Source organism: Acanthochromis polyacanthus, chromosome 1 (assembly GCF_021347895.1).
Source record: "Acanthochromis polyacanthus isolate Apoly-LR-REF ecotype Palm Island chromosome 1, KAUST_Apoly_ChrSc, whole genome shotgun sequence".
NCBI classification, from domain to species: domain Eukaryota; kingdom Metazoa; phylum Chordata; class Actinopteri; family Pomacentridae; genus Acanthochromis; species Acanthochromis polyacanthus.
The window spans coordinates 17,220,713-17,248,291 of record NC_067113.1 but is presented as its reverse complement, the minus strand read 5'-3'; the positions used below and the strand labels follow the sequence as shown (position 1 = coordinate 17,248,291).

At 43.7% G+C, this 27,579-nt stretch overlaps 1 protein-coding gene across 2 annotated transcripts in view; it reads right to left on the bottom strand.

Annotated features, from left to right (window-relative positions):
- Positions 1-72: 72 nt before the first annotated feature.
- LOC110963506 (signal-induced proliferation-associated 1-like protein 1) overlaps positions 73-27,579 on the bottom strand; it is a 37,472-nt gene continuing 9,965 nt past the window's right edge. Inside the window, exons 2-22 of one of the 2 annotated variants that reach the window (XM_022211901.2) lie at positions 18,428-19,547; positions 17,860-18,349; positions 17,601-17,731; positions 16,201-16,389; positions 15,879-16,053; positions 14,941-15,044; positions 13,955-14,112; positions 9,990-10,569; positions 8,775-9,049; positions 8,412-8,663; positions 8,162-8,305; positions 7,917-8,071; positions 7,730-7,809; positions 6,611-7,029; positions 5,451-5,675; positions 4,685-4,847; positions 3,201-3,402; positions 2,775-2,924; positions 2,452-2,569; positions 2,083-2,161; positions 73-1,988 (exon numbers count right to left, since the gene is read on the bottom strand). In XM_022211901.2, coding sequence (XP_022067593.1) covers positions 1,845-1,988; positions 2,083-2,161; positions 2,452-2,569; positions 2,775-2,924; positions 3,201-3,402; positions 4,685-4,847; positions 5,451-5,675; positions 6,611-7,029; positions 7,730-7,809; positions 7,917-8,071; positions 8,162-8,305; positions 8,412-8,663; positions 8,775-9,049; positions 9,990-10,569; positions 13,955-14,112; positions 14,941-15,044; positions 15,879-16,053; positions 16,201-16,389; positions 17,601-17,731; positions 17,860-18,349; positions 18,428-19,351 — 5,157 coding nt within the window. In that variant the 5' untranslated portion in view covers positions 19,352-19,547 and the 3' untranslated portion in view covers positions 73-1,844. Of the gene's footprint in view, positions 1,989-2,082; positions 2,162-2,451; positions 2,570-2,774; positions 2,925-3,200; positions 3,403-4,684; positions 4,848-5,450; positions 5,676-6,610; positions 7,030-7,729; positions 7,810-7,916; positions 8,072-8,161; positions 8,306-8,411; positions 8,664-8,774; positions 9,050-9,989; positions 10,570-13,954; positions 14,113-14,940; positions 15,045-15,878; positions 16,054-16,200; positions 16,390-17,600; positions 17,732-17,859; positions 19,548-27,579 lie in introns of both variants that reach the window. The other variant, XM_022211900.2, reaches the window with a different exon arrangement.

The following is a 27,579-nucleotide window of genomic DNA, read 5'->3' as shown; positions in this document are numbered from 1 at the left end:
TGTTAATGAATGCCGTTTCTGAGTCTATTTTTCCACAAATGTTTCACCAGGAGACCATTCAGCAAGACAAAGTGTAATTCAACAAAATATCTTTAATAGATATAAACTTTTTTTTCTTTACACATCACAGCTCAATGGAAACAGAATCACATGCTGTCACACATGTTAAGAATGAAGGCATAGGGGCGATCTGCTGTGTTAGGGGCCTGGGTCTCTGTCCATCTGAGTCCAGCTTGTTGCCTTTGTCCTGTCTCATTTTTTAAAAATCTTTCACTCCTTTCACTCTCCTCTAGCCAGTAAAGCAGAAATACATCAAAAACAATCGTAAAAAATAAGAATGAAGGTGCAAATTTTGATGAATATTAAACTCTCCTTATATACAGTTGCACAGTATCTGAGTACAAAAGGAAACAGTTACAGTATGAGGCTTAAATAAGGGCTTTGTTTGGTCATGTACAGACCAAATTCTGGTTGGGCTTTCAAGCAGATGTACACGCTACAGAAAATTCTGTAAGTGGAATCTCAGGATTTTACACAATATCTTACTCTGTAATCTTATACTGAGCAGTACCGTTTTAATCTATTCAGAGCATTAAGGATCAGATTGAGGCCTTTTAGCATGCGATGGATGGAGAAGGGGATCAGTTCCATTTGTATTTTACATGTTGTCAACACTAGGTGGCACTGTCTATCAATCCACTGTGGCAGGCAAGGCAACAGAAGGCTTTAGGAGGGAAAACCTAATCATTAGCATTTTGGATGGAAAAGTTAGCAGTCTATTGTTAAAATTTCAAAGGATATACACCGTCTCTTACAGTACACCGACCATTACAGGTACATACATATGTTTAACTGCATATGGCTGTTTGTCTTTTCTCGGCCATCATCTTTGTCATAAATACTCTTTACAATATCAAGGGAAGGTGTGAGAAAATAAATGTTACCATCGTATATTTACAATAATCTGAATAAGTGACAGTGAATTGTCAATTTCTATCTTTATGGCATCCATGTTGTGTTTTGTACAATATATATTCTTTTCATTTTTAGCAGTAGTCCCACACAAGTTGTACTTGCAATAATCCTTGATACACTTGCACAATCTTTTACATACAGACAGACACTTGACCTTGCAAGAGTCTGTCTGTCTGGCTGTCTATGCATATTACCATCAAAAATGACATCTCGCATCATCTCATATAGCTTCTATTTTTTGGTTAGTAATACAAAAATAATCAGTGTTCTTGTGTCTGAACTGGTAAAATTGAAGAACGTCTCGACTGCAACGATTTTACAGCAAGCTGTCACTTAATTCTAAGAGAGTGCCGACCTTTATCAGAGCAACACTGGATTATAATCACCAGCTCTTGCAAGGCATGGAGGAATTTTAATTTGTGTTAGAGCATTTTAATTGGAAATCTGTTCACTTGTAATTAGCTTAGCTGAGGAGCTAAATGGGGACAGTAACTTTAAATCCCTTTAGGTTAGTTTCGACATCTTGCTCTCTCTCTGACATGCAGGGACACCAACAGTCCATTAGATTGGAAACAAAGCATCATATAATTGAAGAACTCCTAAGGACAGGAGTGCATGCTGATGACAACTGATACACAGTTCCTCTTTTTCTTCACCCCCAATGTTTTCCTTGTAATCAGTCTTTTGTGGTGACTTTTCAACAGATCCACGAGACTGATGAAAGATGGCGTGTAAATCCACGTTGGCACTGGTTTGCAAAAGCCCAAGAGAGACAGAGTTTTTGTAAGTGGTTCTGTTGTGTACTGGGAGTTTGAACTCAGCTCGAGTAGTGGTTATAATTCCAGTGGAGAGCAGTCGGCTGCTGTGCGTCAGTTCATGTCAATGGTGTTGAAGACCCACTCTGTGAACTTCTTGAGCTTGGCTGAGGCGCTGTAGGACTCCTCCAGGAGACGCTGGTTGTCCTCTCGCAGGCTCTGGATCTGAGCCTGTAGTGACGCCTTCGCATCCTTCTCCTAGTGGTGACAAAGACGCACGTGTGAGTGGTTTGATCTTAGATTTGACTAATGGTGACAGTGCCTTGAGAGGAATCAGTTTAATAGAATTCACCTTCTTCAGGTCCTCCTGTAGCACCTTCACCATGGACTCCAGCTGGCTCACCTTCCCCATCAAACAGGCAGGAGTCTCTCTGAGAAAAAGGACAACCAACAGGACATTAGCTGTGGTGAACATTAAAGCTTTAGAATTAGGACTAAAGCGTTTCTTTGCCCAATCCTGTTCAATGAAGGTTTTCAGTCCAATACAACAGCAGATGTTACTCATTAGCGTGCTGTCGACCACAGAGAAGGACAAACTAGTGATATCAGCTGCAGTGGTGTGTGATTAGAATGAAATCTGCAGGGTTTTCTGTGGCACAGAGCTGGAAACTAGTGGATTAAAGTAAACACTGGTCACATGCCATGACCTGAGGCCTCTTACCCCGGCGAGGGCTGTCTGAGTGGCGCTGCCTGAGGCTCGGCCTGCTGGGGGCTGGTGGCTGCTGCGTTCTCAGCCATGGAGTTTTCCTCTTGGGCTGCTAGGAAAACCAGTCTCTGCTCTGGATAAAATGGAATAAAAAAAAAAAACATTCAAAAGACATCATATTAGACCTGGAGAGAAGACACACAGAGTAAGAGTGCCCTCTTCTGATGATCAGAAAGATGACAGCTGGGATTCTCGGCCACACCTTTCACTGAATATCAGCGATTAATCTTCTCTTCTAATTATTTCGAGGCAGAAATGAAAACACATCATGTGCCTACCCTCAAAGGCCTTGGCAGCATCGACCAGGTGGGCCCAATCCAGCGGGCCATCTGCCCCTGTGTCAGGCAGGGGCATTAAAACAGGGTCCTGCAGCTGCTGCCTCTTCCTCTCCTGCTCCAGCTCTGAGCTCTCTGGGGCTGACAGATCTCCTGGGAAGGAGAAAGTAGAGTAAAACACTCTGGAAAACATTTGCATGCACTCTCCAATGTCAGAAAATTTTACAGCCAAAGGTGTTTTTATATATCAAACTTGAGACTGCTGGTGAATGAATTTTGCTTGCTTTTTGATGTGTCCGCTTTTGTGTCACGATGTGCTGCTACTGTGTAGTAAATCAGTCATCTCATTTTGGTATTTACTTCACCAGACAATATGCATAGACAGTTTGTTCCTCAAGTAATTTTGACTGCAAAGAACTAGAGATTCACCCAGAGATTTGTGCGACGCTCGCCGGCTTGGTCCGTGACGGGTGGTGGGTGAGCGTGGTATGGTGGAGCAGGTGAACAGAAGGTCAGTGGGAGTGTCACGCTGTCCACTGGAGGACGATTCCCTCTGTCCGCTGTAGATGCTCTCGTCAGACAGCGTTCTCTGAAGGGAACGACGACTGGGTGGCGGGCCCGGAAACAGCGGCTTCAGACAGGAATGGAAAAAGACAATGAGTGGCAGGATTCAGGAAATAAGGGAGAAACTGCAAAAGGTACTGAATCGGAAGAAAGACCAAGTAAGTCGTCAGTGGCTCCCAACCTTCTTCATCAGTATCCCAATAGGGCCTGGATGAGCTCAAGTATTGCTTCTCGACTGTCATCTTCCAAATGTGTTATCAATAATTAAGACACAACTCCGGTTTAATTAGAAACTGGACATATTTACCGTTGTATAACTCTATAACTAAATGTGCAATATTTTTGATACAACTTTAATATTAATATATAGGTTACCTTACTCAAGGCTACATTTGTGCTTCTTCTACTCCAAGTGGCAGAAGATGAATATTTAAAGCTCTTGTCCATTGGTTTTAGATAAGACAAATCTTTGTTATTTTTAGTAAATCAATTAAAATGCTCAGCCATTACTTTTGGGGCTGACTACATCAACTGTATCTGTATTAATTTTAGCTATTTCAACTATACCTTAATTACCTTCAGCTAATGTAGGTTTGGCCAATACCTTTAGCTGTTGAATTTACATTTGGTCAACTATTTAACTGTGTAATGACTGGCTCCAATTAACTATTTACTAATTATATTCAGTCAAATATTTCATTTCATTTTAAGTGCATTATATTTTATTTCAAACATTTATCTATAACTTGTAGTAATTCAACAATTAATTAGTTTTAGCTAAATATTTTAGCTGTACATTGAATAGCTTGAGCTAACTATTAGCTGCCAATATACATTTGGCTTATAATTTCCCTGTGTGATTATTGGCTTTAAACAACTATTTGTAATGCTTACTTGCTTTTTGACTAACTTGTAGCTCTGTATTTCAATAATGTATTAGTCTTTTCTTCCTAGTTTAACTGTATATTCGCTACCTATATCTAAATATTAGTTGCTGATTTATATTTGGCTTACTATTTTAACCGTGTATTCAGTTTTATAGGTGACTATTTCAACTACTTATCCGGTACTTATAGGTAACTAATTCAGCTTCTCTGCTCTTCAGGCAACCAGTTTCAGTATTAGTATTTATAATCCTGTTTAGCTTTTATTTTCCTGTTTAACATGTGGATACATTTTCAAAATTAAATCTTAATGTACTATTTTTATTTTGTATTTTTGCAGTCGTGTGACCCTAGTACACCACTTACAAATCCCCCTAGGGTACAAATACCCCAGTCAGGAATCAAATCACTAAACTGTGTTATTGGCTCCAGTATAAACAGTGAAGCCAAAGCATTTCTCAGTACCTTCTCTTCACTTGTAGTGGGTGGAGGGCTGTCAAGAGTGATGAGCTTCTTCAAGTCTTCTTCCAAGCTGGACTTGGCAGTGTGCCGCTGGGGTGACTGGGAGCCCCGGAGATTGGCCCTGAGCTGGGGCTGCCCCCCCAGCAGACCATCACTCTGGTGCCGTCTGGAAATAAAAGCAAACCCCAATTTAGACAGAAAACTCTTATATCTAAGTAAAACAAATTATATAGAAAATAAGGAGGTAAAGGGAGCTGCCAGCCAAGATTTCAACACCAGCCATCAAGCTAACAGAGAGCAGATGAGAAAGTCTGCAAATGACAAGTAACCAGCTGCTCGACAAGACACAACCATGTAACTGCTCCACCAGCAGAAACTGTGGTTTGTTGAGAAACCGCATGCCATGAAAACAGCATTTGTCATCCACCACAAATGATGTGAACACCAGATCGGGCCAAATTCAAAGACATATGTTACCTCGAAAAATGAAAAAAGGGCAAGGATGTCTAGTCATCCTTTCCTGCTAACCACACAGTATTGATTTGAGAGAAGCTTCACAGCTCACCTACACCACATGGTGGCACTGCTGACCAAATCTAAAAAAACCTTTCAAGTAAACTGAGAGGTCTCTGGGACCAATATGGCTACATCACTGACGGCGAGATGCATTTCTACACTGAATCACAATCTTTTTACGACATGCAGCGCTGTATCAGAGACACAGTTTTAAAGATGAACAGACGTTTAATAAAAACTTTTCCTATCTCACTTGCGAGTGCTGCCAAAGTCCACAGAGTTGACAGTTCCCCCAGGTTTCCTCCAGCCAATTAAGTACTTTGAGGTTGCTCCCTGACGAGGGTAGAAGCTCTTGGTCCCCGGGGACTGAGAGTTCGGAGATGTGGGTGAGGTGGCTGCAGCACCCGCCTCGTTCTGTGGCGACATGGGCCTGCAGCCCTGTCCCATCGGACTCCCTGAGTGACCAGAACTGATTGTGCTGGAGGCAGGATGAGAGAGAAGGGCACAAAGGTGAGAGAAGTTTGAGTAAAGATAGGTCTGATGCTCATGAAGTCACGAAAAGACACAAACTCTGGGAGCAGATTAAATGAGAGCAACATTGGCACTCCGGTACAATGCATCTGCAGAGTTTCAGCTGTTTAGTTTTGATCTTGGTTCAATTTATATGACTGATGAAGCACCAGATTTTTAATTTCACTAAGAACAAATTCCTCCACATGACCACTTTTCTTTAAGTTCAAAGTGTCAAAAATATTTTAGATGTTGCATTAAGACTGTGGGCAAACAGTCAGACTCTCTTAAAAAAACAATAGTAAACTTATTCCATCATTTCTCCCACCATCTATGCAGACAGGATCAACTGATGAATCATAAATAGAAAATAGGACACAGTGTCCTTGCACTTCATTTCAGACCCTTTAAATAACATTTCCGCATAGTTTGACGTGAAAGCTGGAATTTTCAAACAGCAAGTTTTGTGTGTGTGTTAGCGCGCATGTGCCTGCAAATACTATAAAACAAAGCTGCCAATGTACAGGACTGGTGAAGCTGAGTTATTTCTGGCTGAGAGAAGAAGAGAGGGAGGAAAGCTTTAGTTGATTCAAAGGAAGTGGGATTTAGAAGAGGGGGAACAGTGCTGAGCTCACAGTCTGCATTTCTAGCAACTTCAAGCACTTCCTTTCTAACACGGATACCAGGAGACGGAGATACATACAAATGCAAAACCACACACACATTTCATTCTTCCCCTCTCCCTTTGTTAATGCCAAACCGCAGAGCTTTGGACTTTTCCATCGGGGACGGTACAGGATATATCTGGACTACAATGAATCACTGTCTCTTTAATGAAACATTGATGCAAAGGCACATTTCTCAGCTGCCTACACAGCTGACTGGAAGAGAAGAGCAGCACACCTGGAATGGGAGGCGGCATCGCTCGGGCAGTAGGAGCCGCTGTCGGCACCTAGCGGAAAGGCTGATGGGCTCTTTGCAGGGATGTCAGTGCCTCCAGTGGCGACAAGAGAGTCTGGTGTCGGAGGTGAAGCGTCAGTGGCCCTCTGATTGGCCGCTGGGTCATCCTGCCATGGGATTTTGTCCTTGGCCCTGAAGGCACCGGTAGAGGAAGCTGTGCTGCTTTGGGTGGCAGTGAAGGAGCTGGCATCGATGCCGCTGTCAGTGGAGGCGCCCTGAAGATAGCCGTTGAGCTCTAGTTCGCTCCGTACCCCCGAACGGGAACCGACTTCGTACCACTTCTCATCGCTGTGAGCGGAGCTGGAGGCGTTGCTCGACAGTGTGTTGCTGCTCGACTGGCTTGAAGAATACGGAGCATCTGCCTATTGGTAGAAGAGAAATCAAATGATGAATTTTAAACAGAAACAAGATTTTGTTTAAACGCTAAATATTTTCCAAAAATCCAATGCATTACTTGAATGACTTGGAGACCTCACCGTTGCTCATACCACTGTAATAATTAGGCTAGTCTTGCATATACACACCTATTTCCACAGAGTAGGGGACTAATCTGGCTACATCTCTTTATCCTAATTCTATACGGAACAATGTTCTGCTTGTTTGCATTTCCTTAAACCAAACACAATTATCTTGGGTGGTTTGAAGCCCAAAATGTAGCAACGGTGCCCCTGAAAAATACGGGAAATTGTTATTTTCATTTTAAAACAAACAAGCAGCACCGCCTTACTGCACTTTATAAATCTTAAGGAAAGCTTCAAACTTTTAGTATGTCGGTTGCTTCTCTGAGATGAAAGCCACATGAAATGCATTGTGAAATTGGCAGGTTTATACCCAAAGTCTACATCCGGTGAGGCAGGCTGTACTTAGGCAGATGTTGGAAACATTTTAATTACTGCCCTTGGTGCTGGTTGGTGTATGCAAACTGTTGCTCTTACTCGACAGTACATGATCATTACCAGTCAGTAACAGCAACCCTTTTTGTTACTATGGGGCCTCCCTTATCAGTTCACAATCTGAAAACAGCAGCAAGGCAATTACATACGGTTGTTGATCGTTGCTCACCTTAGTGCTCTTGTTTGGAGACATGTGGCTGCTCTGCTCTGACGGCTGGAGTCGAGGAATTGCCTTGGAAACCACAGCGTCTATAGGATGTAAAGACATACAGATAATGATATTAGATTAGTTTTAGCGCAGTAAAAGTCATGTGTTTTATTAATCTCTAACATCAAGTTGAGAAAGTCTGGCTTACCTGAGCTGGCTTTATCTCCCAGTTTACTAGCTGATTCACCCTCCCCAGTTCGGGACCATCCAACACCTGCGCTAGAAGACCCTTTCATCCCATTGGCTCCCTCACCTGCCCCTTGGTGCACAGATGACACAGGGGACTGGCAGTTGTTGTTAAACCTGGAAGGGACATAAAGAGGATCCTCTTAGTTACAATGAGTTGTTTTCTGGGTACATTAAATTTAAACTGTGAGGGGCATATGAACTTACCCATCAGGTGTAGATTTCTGCCTCCAGTGGCTGGAGCCCATGGTGTCCGTGTAAGAGAGGCTGGAAGGGGAGTTTGTGTTGTGCAGTGTGCGACCCATTACGATGGAGCAGGCAAGAGCATAGTTGTCGTTCCCTGGGGAATATCTGCGAGGACACATATGGAAGCCATCAAAGACACATGCTGCAACCAGACAGATATGAGTTCAGTGCGTCTGCAAGTTTCATAAGAACATTATGTTTATTCTCAGACCTTTTGGGGTTAAGAGGTCGACCATCGCTGGATACACTGCGGGGAATAGCAGCAGAGTTACTGAAGTCTGAGAGCGGAGCCTTGATCAGGGTTCCCCCTGAGCCAGCAGCGCGTGTTTGAGGGCTGGATGAGGTGCGTGGCCACTTGCTGTTGTTGTTGGTGGGGCGAAAGGGGAACTTTAACTCATAGGGCATGCCCTCCTTGTGGTTCTTGTAGTCCACAAGCGGCATGTGGTAGATTTCTGAGCAGCCTCTGTTGGCACATAAAACATTCACAGTCAGAATAGTCGAAAGACAGCCGTGAAAGAGCTTCAAGCCGCTGCTTTAACTCTGTCTGCTCATTCTGTCGATCTTCTATATCTACCTGCGTGGTGTGGAGTCTTCATGTGGGGGAATGATGACCACTTTGACAGTGACGGAGGTTCTGAGCAGGTCAATCATCTGCTCGTGGGACAGTGAGGCCACTGCCACCTTGCAAATCTCCACTAATCGGCTGCCCTGCCTGAGCCCAGCCTGCCAGGCATAACCGTAGGGCTCCACCTCTGCTACAATGCCCTCGAAGTTGACGTGAAAGCCCAGTTGGCCCAGGGCGTTACGACGAAGGGTCATCTCTGTTGTCTGACTGCCCTTGGTTAACAGCTATAGAGGTTATTACAGAGGAGACACAGAGGCAGAGGGAGACAGAGTGCAGGAAATAATGTAAAAAACTTTACCAACAATGTGTTTCAGAGTCACATTCTCTGAATACAAAATATACAGCGATGTTGATAAATTATTTGGTATGCTCCACTGGAACTGACTACTTTAGCACACTCTGACTATGCCTCTCTCTACCTGTTCCAATTCCCTACTGTTCTGATGTCTGTCATGTTGCCAACAACAAAGGCCAAGGACAAGAAAAGAAGAACGTGTCAGTACTCGTAGCAGGCAACAGTCATCTTTTACTTTATTTACCATTAACCAGGGCTGCACTGTCTGATGAATAATTCAAATACCACACCATAAGCACTGTCTTACCTCCACCACATTGTAAACCTCAGAAATGATATCACTATAAGGAAATTACTATGTATTATGCTTTGTGTGACTTATAATCATAGAGTCAACACAACAGCTGTGGCTTTTTGCTGACTGTATAATTGGAGGCTACGCCCTTATGTTGCTATAATAACATGAACAATTCTTATTTTTTTGTACTACTGTCAGGGAAGTGGACAGAGTCGCTATTATAGGACTGGAAGTCTCTGAAAGACTTCAATAAGCAAGCTTTGCCTTCATACTTCTTCACAAGCTACGGGGACATTCCAAAACTTTCTGACCTTTGCACTCATTGACTAAGACTTGTTACATGATTTAGAAGTGTTTATTCTGCTTTGTCACCGTTATCTGTGCCTCCCTGATAAGTACCTAAAATGTAAATATGAGGTTAGAAGTAATAATGCATTCATGATAGTTAGTGTTCACTACAAGGTGCTTGTCAGAGACGGAGAGTTTGGCTCAGCACGACCCCTCATAGCTACAGCAGATGGTGTGAGCTAATGACATGAACTGTTATAGACAGTAGCGGTGCCACACTGACCTCCAGTCTTTTGACAACCTCTCCAAAGTCCTCTGTGTTGTTGTTAATGGAGCGCAGTGATACGCTCTCCCCTCGCTCATAGTAGATCTTCATGGAGGCGGGGCTCCCCGTTGACCAACCAATCACATCACGTGTGGCACAGTTAAACACGACTGCTTTGGCCTCTTGATCCAAAAGGATGATGAAGTCATTTGAAATGGCCAACAGACACTCGCGTTCAGCACCGGCTACCTGATCTTCAGCATGAACCTGCCAAGTTACAGCTCCCAGACTCCTCAGCTCCGCCCCGCTGTACGGACGCACCTTCTCCCGTCGTTTGTGTGCCAGAGAGATGAAGGGAAACTTCCCAGTGGGTTCTACTGGTGTACTGGTGACATGACGCTCTGCCAAGTCCCGCAGATACTCCTGACGTGTGCGTGTTGCCATGGCTCCAAACTTATCCGACTTGTGGGCTGCGTTCTCAGCGTTGATGACTTTAGCCAACAGGAAGTCCCTGAAGACGGTGGACTTTGGGAAAATCACGCCCTTGGGGATTGGTGGGCCAAAAGAGGGGACGTCCTGGGAACGGGTGACAGCCACACTGCAGAAGAACAAGAAAGGTGTGGGGTCACTGCTAGCACATTGAAATCAATGAACATCATCAATCAAACTACTACTTAAAAAATACAGTGTACTTGCAAAAAAATACAGAAAAATAAAAAAAAGATACTTATTACAAAAAACACAGTAAGTGATATGTATAAACAAAGACACATACATTTAAATAAAAATATATAAAATATAAATAGCACAAGAGACAAATAAGATGCTTCATGCATGAAAGTGAAGACAAAAAGTTAACAGTTTTGCATGATTGTCCTATAACTGGGGGTAAAGTTATCATGCAAGGACAAACAGCACATGGGCTTGTTAAAAAGCATAGTGGGGACATCTTTACATAGTTTTCCTTGAGGTATTGTTGCCTTTGACCTGTTTCACTTGTGAGTACAAAGAAGGGCGTTAAAATTCCTACAGGCAAGGCTCTCCTCCTGTTACCCTCTACTGCTCCTATTCCATTTGCACACAATAGCTGCTCTAGAGTTAAATTACTATAAATTAGTAAATAGGTGTACGTAGCACTGCCTCATACCTGTTGTTCATAGGAAACTTGGCTCACTGAGAATGAAATTAAACAAAGGGAGGCTTTAACATATTAAAAAGATTTTACACTGTCAAAGCTTTCTGTAGTATGTTTATACTCTATACTCCACGCTATATGTCTGCTTAACCGCTGATGTAAAGGATGAAGTCTACATGGAGGAGGTGTGTGCATGCATACATACATACAGTCAGTAGCATATACACTAAGAGCCCACAACAAAGTGAAAATGAAGACTTGGTCGCGGCTAAGCCGATGCGACAGTCCTGACAAGTCTCCATCCAGCCCATTAAACAGATAACAGAGCCATTGCCCGTAGCAGAAATGTTGCGAACCATGCCTGACTACACTCAGTGTATAAATACTATACATCCAACCACAGATGACAAGCCAGCTCCCAGTGCTGACACCCTGCCACTCTCTGCTACATCATGGTATGGAGAAGCAGCGCGGTGGCTCAAGCTAGCACGCTCTAACAGCAAACATTTCCTAAACAAAGATCTAGTTATGCAATCCGCCTTGTTGGCCCCGTGTGACTTTGAGGCAGCGGTTGAAAGCAGCAGATTAGCACCCTGCTGGCCTCAGGCCACTTACTCCTCTAATGCTCCGGTCTGGCTCAATATGACCTGAGCATTATCCAAATCTCAGCAGCAGGCAACAGCAGGCTATTAATAACCGGATGACTCAACAAATCATAACGTACTATTTATTAATAGAGATTAGAGAAAACACTGAATGACTGACATGTTATCACGCAAAATATAAAAGACACGAAGTCATAGGAAAGGATGATAAAAATCAAAAACAAACACTCTCTGTGAGTAAATCAATTTTCAAGCTGGTATATGTGATGTAAGAAATTATGGGAGTGTGTTTGTTTGCAAAGGTGGAACTGGTCATCAACAAACAATCCACATATCTTTGTAAGGACAAAGTGAAATTACAGCATGAGCTGTTCTGCATTGTTTTAACCAATACACCGCAACATGCCATCATCAACACAAACAGCTACAACTTACCTCCAGTCTTCAGCGAAAAGCAACCATGACCTTCAGATCATTGTTGCAAAGCATCCTGCTTCTTTGTTACAATCAGTGCAATGTGGTGAAATGATTAGCTGCACCAGTGCTAACTCGGTCCTGTTTTGTAGTTACAATATGACACTCAGGATACACCACTCAGTAGGCTGCAGCAAATCCAAGAAACTGAGCTCTCTTGTGCGGATCCAGATTTTTTCCAAACCATGAGGGAAAGGCATTCAGGGAAAAGCTTGTGACAAACAGCCAGGAGTGAAGTCTTAACACATGGTGCCACAATCCACAGAATATGAGCAGAAACCGAAGGCTGAGACTGTGTAAGTGACTTTGGGTGGGGTAGGTGGGTTGTCCTCAAGGATTCTGTGTCTTGCGCCTCTCCATTTCATCCATTAGGTAAACCAGGAGAACCAGCATTCCACCCTTTCTCTTTTCCCAAGAAAAAAAAAGGGAAAAAAGAAAGGCAAAAAGCAAACTGAGGCAAAAAGCAAACTGAATGAAAGTGTCCACTCGTCAATGGGATGGAGTTAGCTGGTCAGCAAAAAGAGAACTTGGCACAGAGAAAAAAAAAGGGCTCAAAATAAATGAGCCCAAATGAGATGCTGGTCCAAGCCGAGAGACAGAAGGCTGGCCTGACCCGTCCGCTCCTGAGGTGGACTCTGTGAGCTCTGAGGAGCAATGCTCTGAACAGTCCTCCCCACTCACATGCATGTCCGGGTGAAGAGAGCACTTCATGTGCATGGCGCTAACTCCTTCAGACCACTCCGACTCACACTGCCCAAAGGCAAAGTGGCAGGCAGGGAGAGGAGAAGATGGGGGGTTGGGACTGAGTGTGTGAAGAGTGAGCTTTTGAGCGAATTAGCGTATAAGGGCAAAAAGTGTGTGCGTATGTGTGCGTGTAACTGTGCGCATTGTGTGCAAGTGAGCATGAGAAAGAGGTAAAATGGAGAAATGGGAGTACGAGAGTGACCGGGAGCAACTATGTGTGCTTAATATCTGTGTATTCAGAGCACAGAAAGTGTGTTTGTGGTGGTAAAGCAATGCACAAGTGTGAACACCACAGAGCTGCAGCCTGGTCATCACGAGGCCGAGAATAAGTCGGCAGAGGAGAACTGATCGATTTGACAGCGACTGCAGAGATAATGGCTTCTGTTTGATCATAATCAAACAAATTTAAGCTCATGTAGACGTACAGCTGAAACAAACGTGCACAGACCTTGAAGACTGGACACTGGTCAGGCAACAGGCTTTTATGTTTGACCCATGCCTCCCGGTCAGTGCTTTTGTCTTAATGTTACTGCAGGTACCTGCATGAAAACATCACTACTAGCACTCTTAGAGCTCGGCAAGGGGCTTTTACGTGTCCTGTATAGAGGATGTAGTCCAGCGCTGACCAGATTTGGTCAGACTGGCCTACGTAAAATTGGAATGAGCTTCCTTTGTCTGAACATACATTCATGTATATTTAGCAAATAGCTTGTGAGCCAGTGTCAACCTCAGTGTCTCACAGGCCCGTGAGAAAATTCTGTAAGACTGAAAACTAGAAACGCTTCCAAGTCTGTGGTGGGCGGATTTTTACACACTTGTGTTTTTACTAGATGGTTAAACATGCCAACTTTTTCTTTCTTCCTTCTCACCTTCAACAAAGACCACCATATAACATGCAGATGTGTGTTGAAGAAAGAGTAATTTCCATTGCAAGCTTAGGGTCAGCTCAGTGAGTTGCTCATCAAATCACATTGACATCTTTTTGTCTGCTGTGTTATCTCTACTGTTCAAGCATGAAGACCCACCTGTAGCATGTGTTGTCAGAGCAGGGGTTGTGCACCCGTACGATGATGAAGACATGTTGAAAGTGAGAGCGAATGGCCTTGGGGGTGAAGGGATGAGCTCCAGGCTCCTGGAATACAATGGTCACTATGTCGTTCCCAATGTGGCGCTTCCTCAACAGCTAGTCACAAAAAATAATGCTTATTTAGACAATTATAACATTTGAATTTAAAAGCAAGGTTTTATCGGGCTTTTGGTAGATTCCATTCAATGGCAATCAAAAATATGGCACTCAGAAACAATAAAAACTAGAAAAGCACTCGGAGAGCGCATACCTCCGCCATGCCGTGTGTCTGTTTGTTTGTCTGTCCGTGTGTGTGTGTGTGTGTGTGTGTGTGTGTGTGTGTGTGTGTGTGTGTGTGTGTGTGTGTGTGTGTGTGTGTGTGTGTCTGTTTGTCTGTTAACAGCATAACTCAAAAAGTCATGGACGGATTTTCACCAAATTTTTACAGGATGTCCGGAAGAGCAAGAGTAACAATCGATTAGATTTTGGAGGTGATCCGGATCACCGTCTGGATCCAGGATTTTTTTGAAGGTCGAAGGACAATTGAGAGATGGCCGCCAGGCCAATTGTCCTTCGACCTTCAAAAAAATCCTGGATCCAGACGGTGATCCGGATCACCTCCAAAATCTAATCGATTGTTACTCTTGCTCTCCCGGACAGCCTGTAAAAATTTGATGAAAATCCGTCCATGACTTTTTGAGTTATGCTGTTAACAGACAAACAGACACAGACACAGACACACACAGACGGACAGACAAACAAACTCCGGTGATTACATAACCTCCTGGCGGAGGTAATGAAATAGAGTAAAAAGTAGACGTCATCATGCATTCCTGATAAGGACAGAATCTCTTTTTAGGGGTTCTTTGGTGCATCTGTTTACAAACAAAGGAGTTTTCTATTTCCTGATCATTTTACCACAAAAGCCGTGCTCTCCATCTTTACCTGTTGTTTGTTGTTGGGTGTGTAAGGCAGCAGCGTCGACACATGAAACATGATCTCGTAGTCCTTGTATGAAGTGTACAGGGAGTAAGTGCCTGTGGAATCCGCTGCAGGAAAAACAGCAATACATTGTTGAGACCCATTGTACAATTACTGCCATTCATCCTTCTCACATGTGCATTCAGTGTTTTCACTGCTTTCTGTGCAGGACAGGATGCAATTTCACCACAGCCTAAACAACTACACAATGGTGCACTGTGGATCAATGTCAGCCTGTCAAAGCTAAAGCTCATGCAGAAAACAATTAATTGTTTTACTTCTGTATCCCGTAAGTGGAGCACTTTACATTTTTGCTTAACATTGCAGTTTAGAACAAAACACAAGGCATCTAAATAGCCTAAAGAACTAGATATGTGGATGAAAAAGGCAGCTTCCATCATTGAATTAACAAATCTGTGTCTATTTAAGTCAAGCCAGACGGCCAGTAACTATTGATACATAACAGTATATTTATGACTGGTAAAGCTGTCATTTTATGCACTCAGTAGCAGCTTGAGAGAGTATTTTATTGGATACGCTACAGAGAAGGAAGAAAAAGTGAGGCAAGGCTGTAGAGTGAATATTAGGTCCAGTGAGAGGAAATAAAGAATGCAAGATAAAGGGGCAAAGTACAAGAACTATAAAGTGTAATATGAGGTAGGGGAAAGCCAAATTGCCATTCAAGAATCAAGTTCTTACTTTCACTGCTGAAACTAAACGTAAAAACTGTGGCCACAGGCTAAGCAGTAAAATACACATTCTCTCTGCAGCCTTACATGTGATCTTTAACAGGTCAGCGGCTTTAAAGGTGCATCACAGCTTAGGTCAAGAATGTATACGAGCGCAAACTCTGTGAATGCTGTGTGCATGTGTCATCTGTGAGTGTGTTTTGCTGTTGTTACTTTTGGTGTCCAGCTGGGCTCTGTACTTGGTGAAGCCCTTGAGGCGAACTTTCTCCCCCAGCAGTTGGAGGAACTCTTCGAGGGCGGGACCGGCCATCTCGTTGTTGTACATTTCCTCCTCTGTGCTCTGCCCTGCCCTGCAGTACATCACCCCCACTTTCACCTGAAAACTCAGCTGGGAACCAGTAAAAGACACAATGTGAGACACTGTATTTATTTAATAGACTACTGCAGGACTGAGTAGCTTAGAAAGACTTCAAAAAACAAAAAAGTAATTCACACAATTCTAAATCATCTGGAAAGTTGTGCGGTATCCTCCTACCCCTTGCTCATCCAGTTTCATCAGCTGCTCAGTGACTTTGGGTGTGTTGAGGGCCAGTCTAAGGCAGGACAGATCCAGTTCTGGGAGGAGGTACTCCAGGACCTCTTTAATGGGCAGCCCTCGGGTGGTGCCGTGCTTAGAAGTGGAAGGCACTGCATCCTCCAGTATAGATCCTCGCAGGGTTGTGAGCTGGAGGGATGGAAACCGAAAGAAAGAGGAATTTACAGTGAGGAGTGTGAGAAAGGAAGGAATGCACCTCAGGAATTTTTGATTTACTTTGAAGTTCCTCGTGGAGATGAGACACACTGATAGCAAAATTATCTGCTCTGACATAAGCAAAAAAAAAAAAGATATATATACATGGTGGTGATACCAGCTTCTTATTTTACCCTTTAAAGAAGTTAAAAACAAACAGTAAGACAATTATGGCTCAAAGCTTTGGGTAACTAGAAAGTGGAACTGAGGAAGAAGAGGTGGGAGGGTTTGTCTGAGCATTCTGTGTACACAAAGTGCGCATTGTGCTGAGCTCTGGGACTGAACTCAATCACTCGGCTATCATAAGCAGCTGGAACGGACGGAGGCTTTCTCTCTCCTGCAAGCTTGAGGCTGTTCTGGGCCTGTGTTTACAATGGACCTGTGTTCCTCATGCTTGAAAGGTAAAATGGAAGGTGGGGGGGTGCTTAGGTACCTTAGTCTAATGTGTGTTTCTTTTTTTTCTTTTTTTTGAGGGAGGTGGGGGTTAATCGCATGCACCTGTCCTACTTCCATCCACAACAAACAGCCTCGGGCAGATGCCTTTTCCCTCTGTCTGGGAATGCATGTCCGCATAACAAATCCCATAGCCCAAAATTTAAAACCCAATATCCGAAGCAAAACAGGGAAGACTGGGAGGCAGCGCTGCAACTAAATATGACGGTCTATTTTTACTGAAACAGAGAAGTAAAGCTCTCCACACAGCGGTTTTAGGTTGTTGACAGGCCTTGGAGGCTGGAGGATGAGTGCACTTCCTGAAGTTTCTTCACACATTGCTGATATTGGGAGACAGCTGAACAGCCCAGGGGCTGGTTGCATAAGAGGAAACGAGGCTGGTTTTACCTTGAGCTGGTCTTCCTACAACAGCATGTATAGTTGTAACTGAGCTATGCACACTGTCTACAAAGCAAGATCTGACATAGATAAAGAAGATATAAGTTGCAAGTTTGCTGTGTTTAACACTAAACAGCACGAAAGATACTTTTCTCACAGCCAGGCAAAATAATTCTCGGTTACCAAAAATATGAGAGCATTAAAATAATAATGGGTTGTGCTCTTAAAAAGTGCAATTACGGCACAGCTGGAAGGAATAGTGTGATGTGATGCTGAGGTTCAGGGAGTAGGCAGGATGAGGCACCATGTCTGACCTCGCTGCTTCTGAAAATGAGGCGGTAGTTATACTGCTGGCCATGCTCCTTGTCCTCCTCCTGCTTCTCTCTGCGTAAGCTCACTGCCACTGGACCCAGCGCCTCATCTATCCCAAAGTAGTTCCAGTGCTCTGAGGTAGAGGAAGCAGGACAATTAAAACAACATCTGTTCAGGGAAATTTAACATTACTGCTTTGAACAGCAACCACATTCATATGCTGATAAGTGCATGTAATGAAGGCAATTAAATGCATCTCACCCCTAAGGTAGAAGAACTTCCGATAGTAGTAGGCTCCCAGGTCCACATGCTCCACAATGTATTGTTTGCCCTTTTCGCTGAGCGTGCTAGGGCCCTCCTTTGGCCCCTCAAGGACTGCCACTCCAGCATTGGTGCAGTGTGTGCTCACAGATGTTTCGTACAAGTTCGCCTCCACAGTCAGAGTTCCTGAGCCGCTGCTGCCAGCTCCACCCCCCACAAGCCCGTGATACCCCGCTCCACCTGCTCCTAACTTGCGCCTCCCATTGCCGTCAGCACCGATCTCATTGCGGAAGCATGGACAACTTAGTAGCATTTCGTTGCTCTGCTCTTCTCCTGCGTCCAGGCTCGGACTGTCCCTAGAGTTGAGTTCTTCCTGGCTGCCACTGGGGGAGCTGTAAGGCAGGCTGTGGGTGGATGACAGTGTGGAAGTAGCTGACGCTACAGCGGCAGCAGATGCCCCCGTGGTGGTGTTTTTCCTCTTGCCTGCAGTCTGTCGCAACAGAATTACTTCGTTGAGATCAAAAAGTATGCTCTGAACATCATAGTGCGCAAACCCTTTCTGACATACCCAGGGCTTGAGAGGGGGACCCATGTCATCTGTCCGGCTGTCCTCCACATCAGACCCCGCTCTGGGAGAATCCGACTCACCTCGCACGTTCCTAAGTTTACGGAATATAGACTCACCTCCTGTCTCAGACTTGGTGCGTCTCTTTGGAGGTTTATCTCTGTCCTTAGTTTTAGGAAGCTGGCCATCTGGGACATCCTCCTGAAGTTCAATGAGGCCCTGCTTAGACCCAACATTCAGCATGTCTTCCAGTTTTTCTGGAGCAGGGCTACGCTGGTCAACTTTGTCCCCTTGGTAGCCCTTAAGCATTTCAAAGAAGCTCTCTCCCGGTACTCCATGCTGATCTATTGAGGATGTGCTGCCATATTCGCGGTGAATGGGGGAGAATTTAGCTCCCAGTGAAGGACCCCAGTCCTCTCCACTGTCGCCACTGCCTTCCATCTCACTGATAGTCATGTCACTATTGCTGCGCTGACGGATGCGTCTCTGCCGTGGGGTTCTATGTGCAGGACCTCTGCAGTCTCCTGGGGCCAGATAACGGGTGTCAGGGCTGTAATTGTTAGCCTGGGCCTGGGCTCGATTCTTCAAAGTATTGTGGATGTTACGCAGCATTGATGAGTCCTGAGGGCTCAAAATAGAGCCTAACTTAATGTGACTTTTTCCAGCTGAGGACACATAGGAGTTGTCAGATTCTGTAGATGAGTGCCACAGAGCCCCTGAAATGTCTTTCCTTGGGGGCCAGTCAGCCACCCGAGCCCGTACACCCATTTTAGGCACTCCTGTGCTCACAGTGGCATGGACATTGTCTGTGCGGGTTGGGACAGCCCCTCCATTGGCCATACGGAGGTGGCGGGTGTAAAACTCATCAGTGGCGGGGATGGAACCCCCAACGGTGCGCTCCATTGGTGGGCGCTTCAGGCTGGTCATGACACCAGTGCCAAAGGCTAAAGGCACTTAGCAGGTGGACATGGCTGCCTGGGGTATGGGATGCTGCACCCTGACTTCATCAGCAATATGATTGTCTGGAACAGTAAGTGGAGAGGCAAGCCCACCTCTTCAGCACTTAAGCCTGCATACTGCTTCCTGCGGTGACGATACCACTGGGCATTTTTCTCACACAGCCCTGGAGAGGACAGAGGGATCAATTAGTACATAAACTAAGTCATGGCTTACAACACTTTGAGTGCAAATGAGTAAAACCAAGCAGGGTGACAGGCCTTAAATTAATAAGCTGTTGAAATAAGATCTTGCTGTGAGAGAACCACGTTGTACCACTCTGAAAAGTCTTCACATTTATACCTTATCAGCAAGACATCTGAGCAATACTGTGGTTTTAATGAGTCTAGTAAAAATAATTCTGGTATTTACCCTCACACGAGAGTGCATGCTCTTGTGTGAGGGTAGATACCAGAAATTTCATGTGCAAGGACATCTTTACAAATGCACAAAATGTTTCCAAGAGTGATATACAGTATGTGGGATGCACAAATGTGCTTGCAAAACAGAATGCAAATGTTTATTTTTCCTTTTTCCAGTGTGGGCTTTTAATGAGCCAGTGAAAAGTCACTGACATCTTCAATTTCAGATAAGGGAGCCTGCTTTTCAAACCAATTTCAGCATAAGCACTGAGGGGAAACATGGAAATTCAGACAAATTAAAAAATGAGGTTAACAATGTATGTCATTTTTTCCCTTGAAAGTAGAAGCAAAGTGATGCATTTTCCTTAATAAGTTCATTTATCCAAATAGAAGCTGACTTGGCTGACAATTTAATAAACTGAGGTTACATATAAGTGACAGAACTATCTTCTGGATCTATCACGGAAATTCAAAATCTTAATCTGGCAGACCTCTAAACCCCTCTCCAACCCTGTCACTGCCTCTTGGCTTGTGACTTCCCTGACGTCTCCTCGCGTGCCCTTTCAGTAGGCAAACATTAGTGATTTGTATTGCTGAGTTGCAGTTGTCGAGATCAAATACGCCAAGCTGCACATCAAAAAGCAAAGGCGCCCTTTGAAAGTCATCTGAAAAGTGGGTGATGATCCTCTGCCTGACAAATCGGGCCAATTTGGCAGTGAGACACTGGGGGAGATTAAGGCTCCACTCTCACTTGGCCCTGCCTGGTTGTGGCTGTGATCACATTAGCCACCAGCAACGAGAGCACTGTGACGGGCCTACAGCACAGCCACCTTCACACTGCATCAAAACCTCAGGACCAACTTTATGCTTACTAAGACTCATTCATTCTCTAGACAGAGGACACTCAGCATTAGGTTCAGCTTTAGAAAAAAATACACATCAGCCACAACATTAAAACCACTGACAGGTGAAAGTGTATAACATTGATCACCATGGTACAATTTTAGCTGCAATGATTAATTATGCTGTTGTATGAAGTATTTTGATTATTGGTTAGTCACTCTGTGTAATTTTCTTTCCGAAAAAAGACAAAATTCTGGACAAAACAACACATCTGAAGACTTTATCTTGGACTCTGAGAAACACTAACCAACATTATTCAACATTTTGTGCCATTTTATAGACCAAACAATTAATTAAGAAAACAATTGACAGATCAATCAACAATGAACATCATCATGTCACCTCATCCCATGCCAGTGCAACAACAGTACAGAGCGATGTCTGTGTAGGTTCTCATTCATCAGGTCATGGTTATCCAAAGTTGTTTAAATAAATCCACTGGACTTTAAGAAAGTTCCTTGAAGACGTTTCACCTCTCATCCAAGAGGCTTCTTCAGTTCTGGTGGTGGTTGGTGTTGCCTCAGCTTTTAAACCTCTGTGAGGTGTGTCCAGGGCTATTATTCCAACGAGGAATACCAAAACTCGTCTGACTACTCAACGATAGTCGTTGTGCGTATCAGTGGGGTCACAACGACCATCGTTGAGTAGTCAGACAAGTTTTGGTATTGCTCGTTGGAATAATAGCCCTGGAAAGTACAGCGCTTTAGTGGCGGCAAATTATGAGGCAGATGGTTTAAATGTCAAAGCAGATCTTTTTATAAACATAATGAAATTGAAGTTTTCTATTCAAACAAATAAACTACATTTTGTTTGGAAGCAGTACCATGTGACCAGGAACAGTCAATTGAGAGATGGGTCAAATGTTCCCTTGACAACGCGGTTTGTTTGATATATCAACATCAATTTACAAGTCAGGCAAAGAGTGCAAGTGTAAAATCTCAAGGCTCTGCAGATGATTCGGTTTTCAGAAAGCCTGAGGCAAAGCATCCCCAGTCAGCCTTACTTCAAAACAGAAGAGCGTTTTCTGACAACAAATCTTTAAACCTGTAGGTATTATGCAGCAGACTGCCCATCTGCTAGTCCAATGCTGTGCAAAAACAAGCAGCATTAAAGCTTGCAGTAAGAATCACAGGCATAGTTCTTGCTCTAACCCAAAAGATATAACCCAAAATATAATTTAATTTGCAATAAAATTTGATTGGAAATTTGAAAATCACAAACTATTATAGTTAACAAGCTCAAAATGTTGCATGTGGAGCCTATTAACCTTACAACACTGATAATAAACCAATCAGAGGACCGTTTTTTGGAGAAGACTACCAAATGGAAAATTTCATGGCCATTTTCAGATTGAAACTCCAACAGCTGCATGGTTAGAAGGTATAAGCTTCAGCTCTCACCAAGATGCCCCTGGATGACGTTATGCTACCCTCACCTTTTGAAATCTCCAGGCAGAGAAAATTCTAGTAAGATGAAAGAAAACATCCCCACTATAAGCTTCCACAAGAAGGATATCCTGCTGAACACTCAAATGAATGGGCAGCTATTCTTTAGGGCACAGCAGTATATTAAATGTCTGGAGCAGATTAATAAAAACTCTTCAATTAATTAAAAATCCTCATTCATGTCCTACTAACACCAACACACTAGCACTTTCTTTGGCATGAATGAGAGTGAAAATAGTCACAGAATGTAAGCTAAACGGCAGGTCCAGTCCCAGAGGGTGGGGCATCGTTCTCTCATGCTGTCGAGTGTCCGCAGAGACAGGAAGATGAACCAGAGAAACAACACACAACACACGTGTGCGCACACATACGTCCCAGAAAGCAGGCCTTTAATCTCCATGCTGACAGACATGCAGACAGACGGCTGGCTTCGTGGTCTTGTCAGATTAAAAGGAAGGCTATGGCAGTGAAACTGAGAGATTGTGTATGTTTGTCGGGCAGACAGAGCGTTTGGCTGAAGGCAGGGGAAAAACTAAGAGCAAACAAAGATAAAAAATAAGAGCTGCAATATACCGCAGTCTTCAGCCAATAGATCCCAACCGCCCATGACTGATTTAGCACTTTTTCCTCATAGGTCAGTGGGTCATGTCTAGACAGCTCCAGCTTGTTGATTAAAAGAAGTTATCTTTCATAAATTAAAGCTCTGACTACCTACCTGGTCTATAAGGCCTATAAAAGATGAGCAAAGTGCTGGCACAGATGCAGACATAGGGGTGGTGATGTCATGACACACCTCTGAAGAGCTACAATTTGTTGTTCTGGTTGTAAAGATTAGACACAGAGGACTGACAGAGTAACATGAATACTCATCCAACAGTCAGTCAGTAGGACAGATGAATTATGTGATGAATCAGAAACATGAACCTCCAAGTATGAGCCTTTCCTGAGTCATCATCAAAGCACAGTTTGGGCTGCTAAACCAGGTTCTTCTGAAGGAGAGTCCTATTTGCTGAGCTAGCTTGGCTAGCTGCTGTCCCTGAGAGAAAGGGAAACATGCTACAGTTGAAAGAGTCTTCATCCTGAGTCTCCAAACAGAAGAGGGAATGAAGTTTCCCAGTACACTGGGCAAGTGTTTCCAAAGTCGAGACAAAGACGCCGAAGGATTGCTCTACAAGCTTGTAATTACCGCGTGCTTGAATGGGGCTAAAGGGCTGTTTGCCTGACACCATTGCCTTTCAAACAGGCACCCTACCATTTAGTCCATTGGTTCTCCCTGTCTCCTAATCTTTCCCTGCTCTAAGGGCTGACTGGGCTGTTGGGCAGCAGGCACAAAGGTCCCTCTGTCCCGGCTTGGGCAAAACTGGGGCCCCATTCCAACACAGTGAAGTCTTTGAAAATGGCCTGGCACTGGAACCTCACTATGGTTGTGTATATGAGGCCTGCCAGGAAAACCAGATGAAATAAACGCAAGTAGGGCTGGAGAGATAGAGATGGAGCAAACACTGAGCCAGAATCTGGAAACAAACACATCAGAGAAATCGGGGGATACGTATGGGATAAGCTGGGGAAACTAGACGAATGGTTCACCTGGACAGAAAAATAACAACAAGCCCTGCAACAAAAAGCAGAACACTGTCTGTGCTGAGTGTGCCTGTCTGGGAATAATGTCAGGATCAGTTAGCTGTTCTGTAATCCACTGACTCACTGTTGCAACATGTATTAACTGACAGATGACTGAGATTTCAAGAAGTGAAACATGAAAAAGCATTTCCAGGGAATATACATCACATTAATGACAAAAAGAAGCACGTAAACACAGGCTAAAGGCAGATCTGCCGTTAAAGCAAAACCTCTTCCAGAATGAGCAAGCATGCCCACAAGCTTATTCACCAGTCAGACAGAATTACAGCCTCAGAAGAGATAAAAAAAATCTGTAATACTAGTAAATCCACTGACTCCTACACAACACTATTTCCTGTCATGTAGGGAGTGTGAAGGAGTGAGGGGTAAACTGAGGTCTCCGCACATCCACAGAGGTGCAGCCAGGCCATCGCCGCCCATAAGCACAACAGATGCACAGGAAGTAACAAAGCATCTCTGCCACTCCCCTCTCTCTCTGTCTGCTTCGCTCTTTTTGACTCTTTCCCCGTCTGCTCCCTCCTCCCCGCTCGCATAGCTGGCTGAGGACCAGGTACAAACCTGCCCGTCTGATTGAGCAAACCGAAGAACCTGACACCTTTGGGGGAAAAACAGGCAGGCCTGCTGGCAGACAAACGACACAAGCATCATCCAACCGCGAGCTGAGATCCTGGAATTCCACCAATTTCAGTGGAGGAAGTGATGAACGTCTGTGCGAGGGGTGAAGAGAAGCAGGGCATGTTCGGGCAAATACTGAAGAAGAAAGTGCAACACTGGCTGTCAAAGTGATAGTGATAGTTATAAAACACGTTTTATGGTACTCTGCTGCCATGACTTAACAACTACAGGCTTGTCTTGTATCTCTACACTTTGATCAATAAGATACCAGCTTCACATGAAGTAAAGCACCACAACGAAATGAGAAACTGGATCAATGAATTGCTCAAGTGGCCACACAATGCATTGCAGTCCAAACACCACATGTAGTGGGAGCATTTCAAAAACTGGTGGCAGTGTATCGGCATTCATCACGTCCATTGTTCTGTGCTCCTGCTGCTGCTCTGCCCTAACTCTGGGCCCCTCACTATCACTGCAGCACAGTTCAGTGAGTAATGGGCATAGCTAACCACTGGCAAAGTGAATTTCACTCACAGCCTTACACGAGAAGACAGTTCTAGAGGAACGCTGCAATATACTCATTGCCATTATTTCCAGCAGGGTGTCCTCGATCCTTCCTTCTCTTCTTCAGAAAGCGGTCGGCCAGGGTTTCACGTGGGAGAGGCGGCAGAATAAATAGACACTTGAAGCTCTTGACATAGTTTATAGTTAGCAGTGGTAAACCTATTCTATTTCCAATTATCTGGGTGCACCGCAAGTTTGACAAAGAAAGCTTTTGTCCAACTCCTTGAGGGCCATTTACCTCGAAAAAAAATGCTAATTGCACTGCTCACAGCTTCGGTGGTCGACTTCACCAGAGTCGAGAGCAATTACCACTTCTTGCACTCCAATGCTGATGATAACCTGTCAAAACACAAAAATAAAAAAAGATCCACAGGCTTATATTTGATTAATTTAAAGTATATAATGCTACCCACACCATTGTGTGCAGTTACTTGACAACTTTATGGTCCGTAAGTTCATTCAGCCGGAAAAACGGAGCCAGAGTTGGTTTATTAGGCACGCTGTTATAGATGAGTTGACTTTATTGAGAAGGTTCAGATATAATCTCATCAGCATTTAAAAGTTGGGGTTATAAAGAGCAATGGAGACGAAGCAGTGGGCTGCTGCCTGAAGAGGAATGTAAAAAATTCTAATGAGGTGGCTGTCTAGCTGCTGAACTGCGGCGGTTGGGAGCTGAGGTTTAAAAGTGGAAGTCTGCTCTAGGCTGCACTTTCCCTCTCCCAGCCCTGACTCCCTGCCTCCAACCCTAAGACTCCATTAGAGACAGTGAGCTCCAGATGCACATAGACAGGTACATTCACAGACAAAGATCCTCACGCACATGACAAAGCAAAACCTATAAAAGAAATCACCAAACTGTACAGAAGCAACACCAACACAAACCAGGCAATTTGGTTAATGAGAACAATTTCTGGGAAGTCATTACACAACACCTATTTTTAAAACCAAACCACTTTTTGTTTAATCAAAAACAGCCCTTGTCTGTCACATGCCAGCTCGCTGAGAAGACATTTCTGGAAAACTGTTCTCAAAATACCTTTTCTTTAACATCTCACATTTGAAATGCAAGTTATGGTCTGTGCAGAGTCTGCCAAGACCAAAAGGACTGTAGGACTCAATTAGCCTCCTCAGTCTCTCTTCTTAATACAAACAGGCCAGTCACAATTATTACATAAACATCTGAATGCAGTTATTTGAGCTGACCATGATCATTATCTATAATCTTTTCCATTTACCTGTATAAAACAGCTATCTGAAACTAATAGAAATGTCAGATTTCAGTCACTATTACCATTTTGTTTTTCAGTGTTTGTGCCCTTTCTTCTGCTGTGGTTTAATGGCACCAACAGTTTAGTCAAATCACTAAACAGTTAATACTGAATCAATGATTCCCAATTTATATTAACGTCCTTGATTTAGCCGCAAAGTCAAACACCATAGCGCTGTGGACACATTTTAGAGAGCCCAGCAAGGTGGAGGCAATTAAATTGTTAGTTGCAACTATTTGCCTGTAAATGAATAACAAAAAATCCAAAGTATTAATATTATCTAGGGAAAATTTTGCATGTCATGTGGCTTTCTTCTGTGTATGAAATGACTCAATTATATCCTAGAATGCTGCAGTATATCCCTATATGTGCACTGTTATTTTTCTCTATTGCAAACTCTGAAGTGTTCATTTGTAATGAGTATTAGTATATTTCTAGAGCTCAGTAGTAATGTTATATAATATTAGTGTGCACTGGTAACAAATTAGGGGTATTAGTAGTAGAAGGGTGCAATGAAGTATAGTTGCAGACACTGGTCTTGTTAGATCACTTGTGGTCAGAGTTACAGCTGTCACATGTGGATGAGTCAGACATACTTTAGGTTGATCATTAGCAGGTTCAGTGTCCACAAACACAGATGGGCTTTGTAAACTGATGGAGCACCATAAAAATAACTGCAGGAAACCTTGATATGACTGGTGGCATGTCGCCAATATCTGATGATGAAGCCCAAAGTTCACTGTTGACTCTAGCCAGATGCTCACCTGCAGGTACTTGACAAGCACAATACTGTTGACATTTGGTCTGTTGCTACCAAGTAAAACCATCCAAAAACTAATCATATCACATTTTAGATCAATAGTTTTTGATGGTGTTATATTGTGACTGATGGAAAAGATGGAACAACACAAGCGCACACAAAGGGCGAAGGCAAAGCTGTGCAAAATTAAAAACAAGTTTACATTGTACAATCAATTATCTGCTTTTGTTTGTACCTACAACTGGTTATATATTAATTCAAGTGTAAGGCTGAATGTTCATTTAAGGCCACGCTGCCTTGTAACTAAACAGTGAATGTGTCCTTGGCCGCCTGCAGTTTCGACAAATCTGGAAAATCAACCTGCTTAAAGGCAAACACACTTTGATATCAGATGGCAAAACCGAAACAGAGGCTTCAAAAACACCTTAACAAATTTACTTTGACAGTACAGCTCCACACAGAAAACACAGAGACACCCAGTTTCACACAGGCAAACTGCCAACAGTGTACCTTTTCCCAGGAACCTACTGCACCATTTCCTCCGAGCGAACACGATCAGTGATTTACATGGGAAAGTTTGCCTGTGATGTACTGAGAGAGA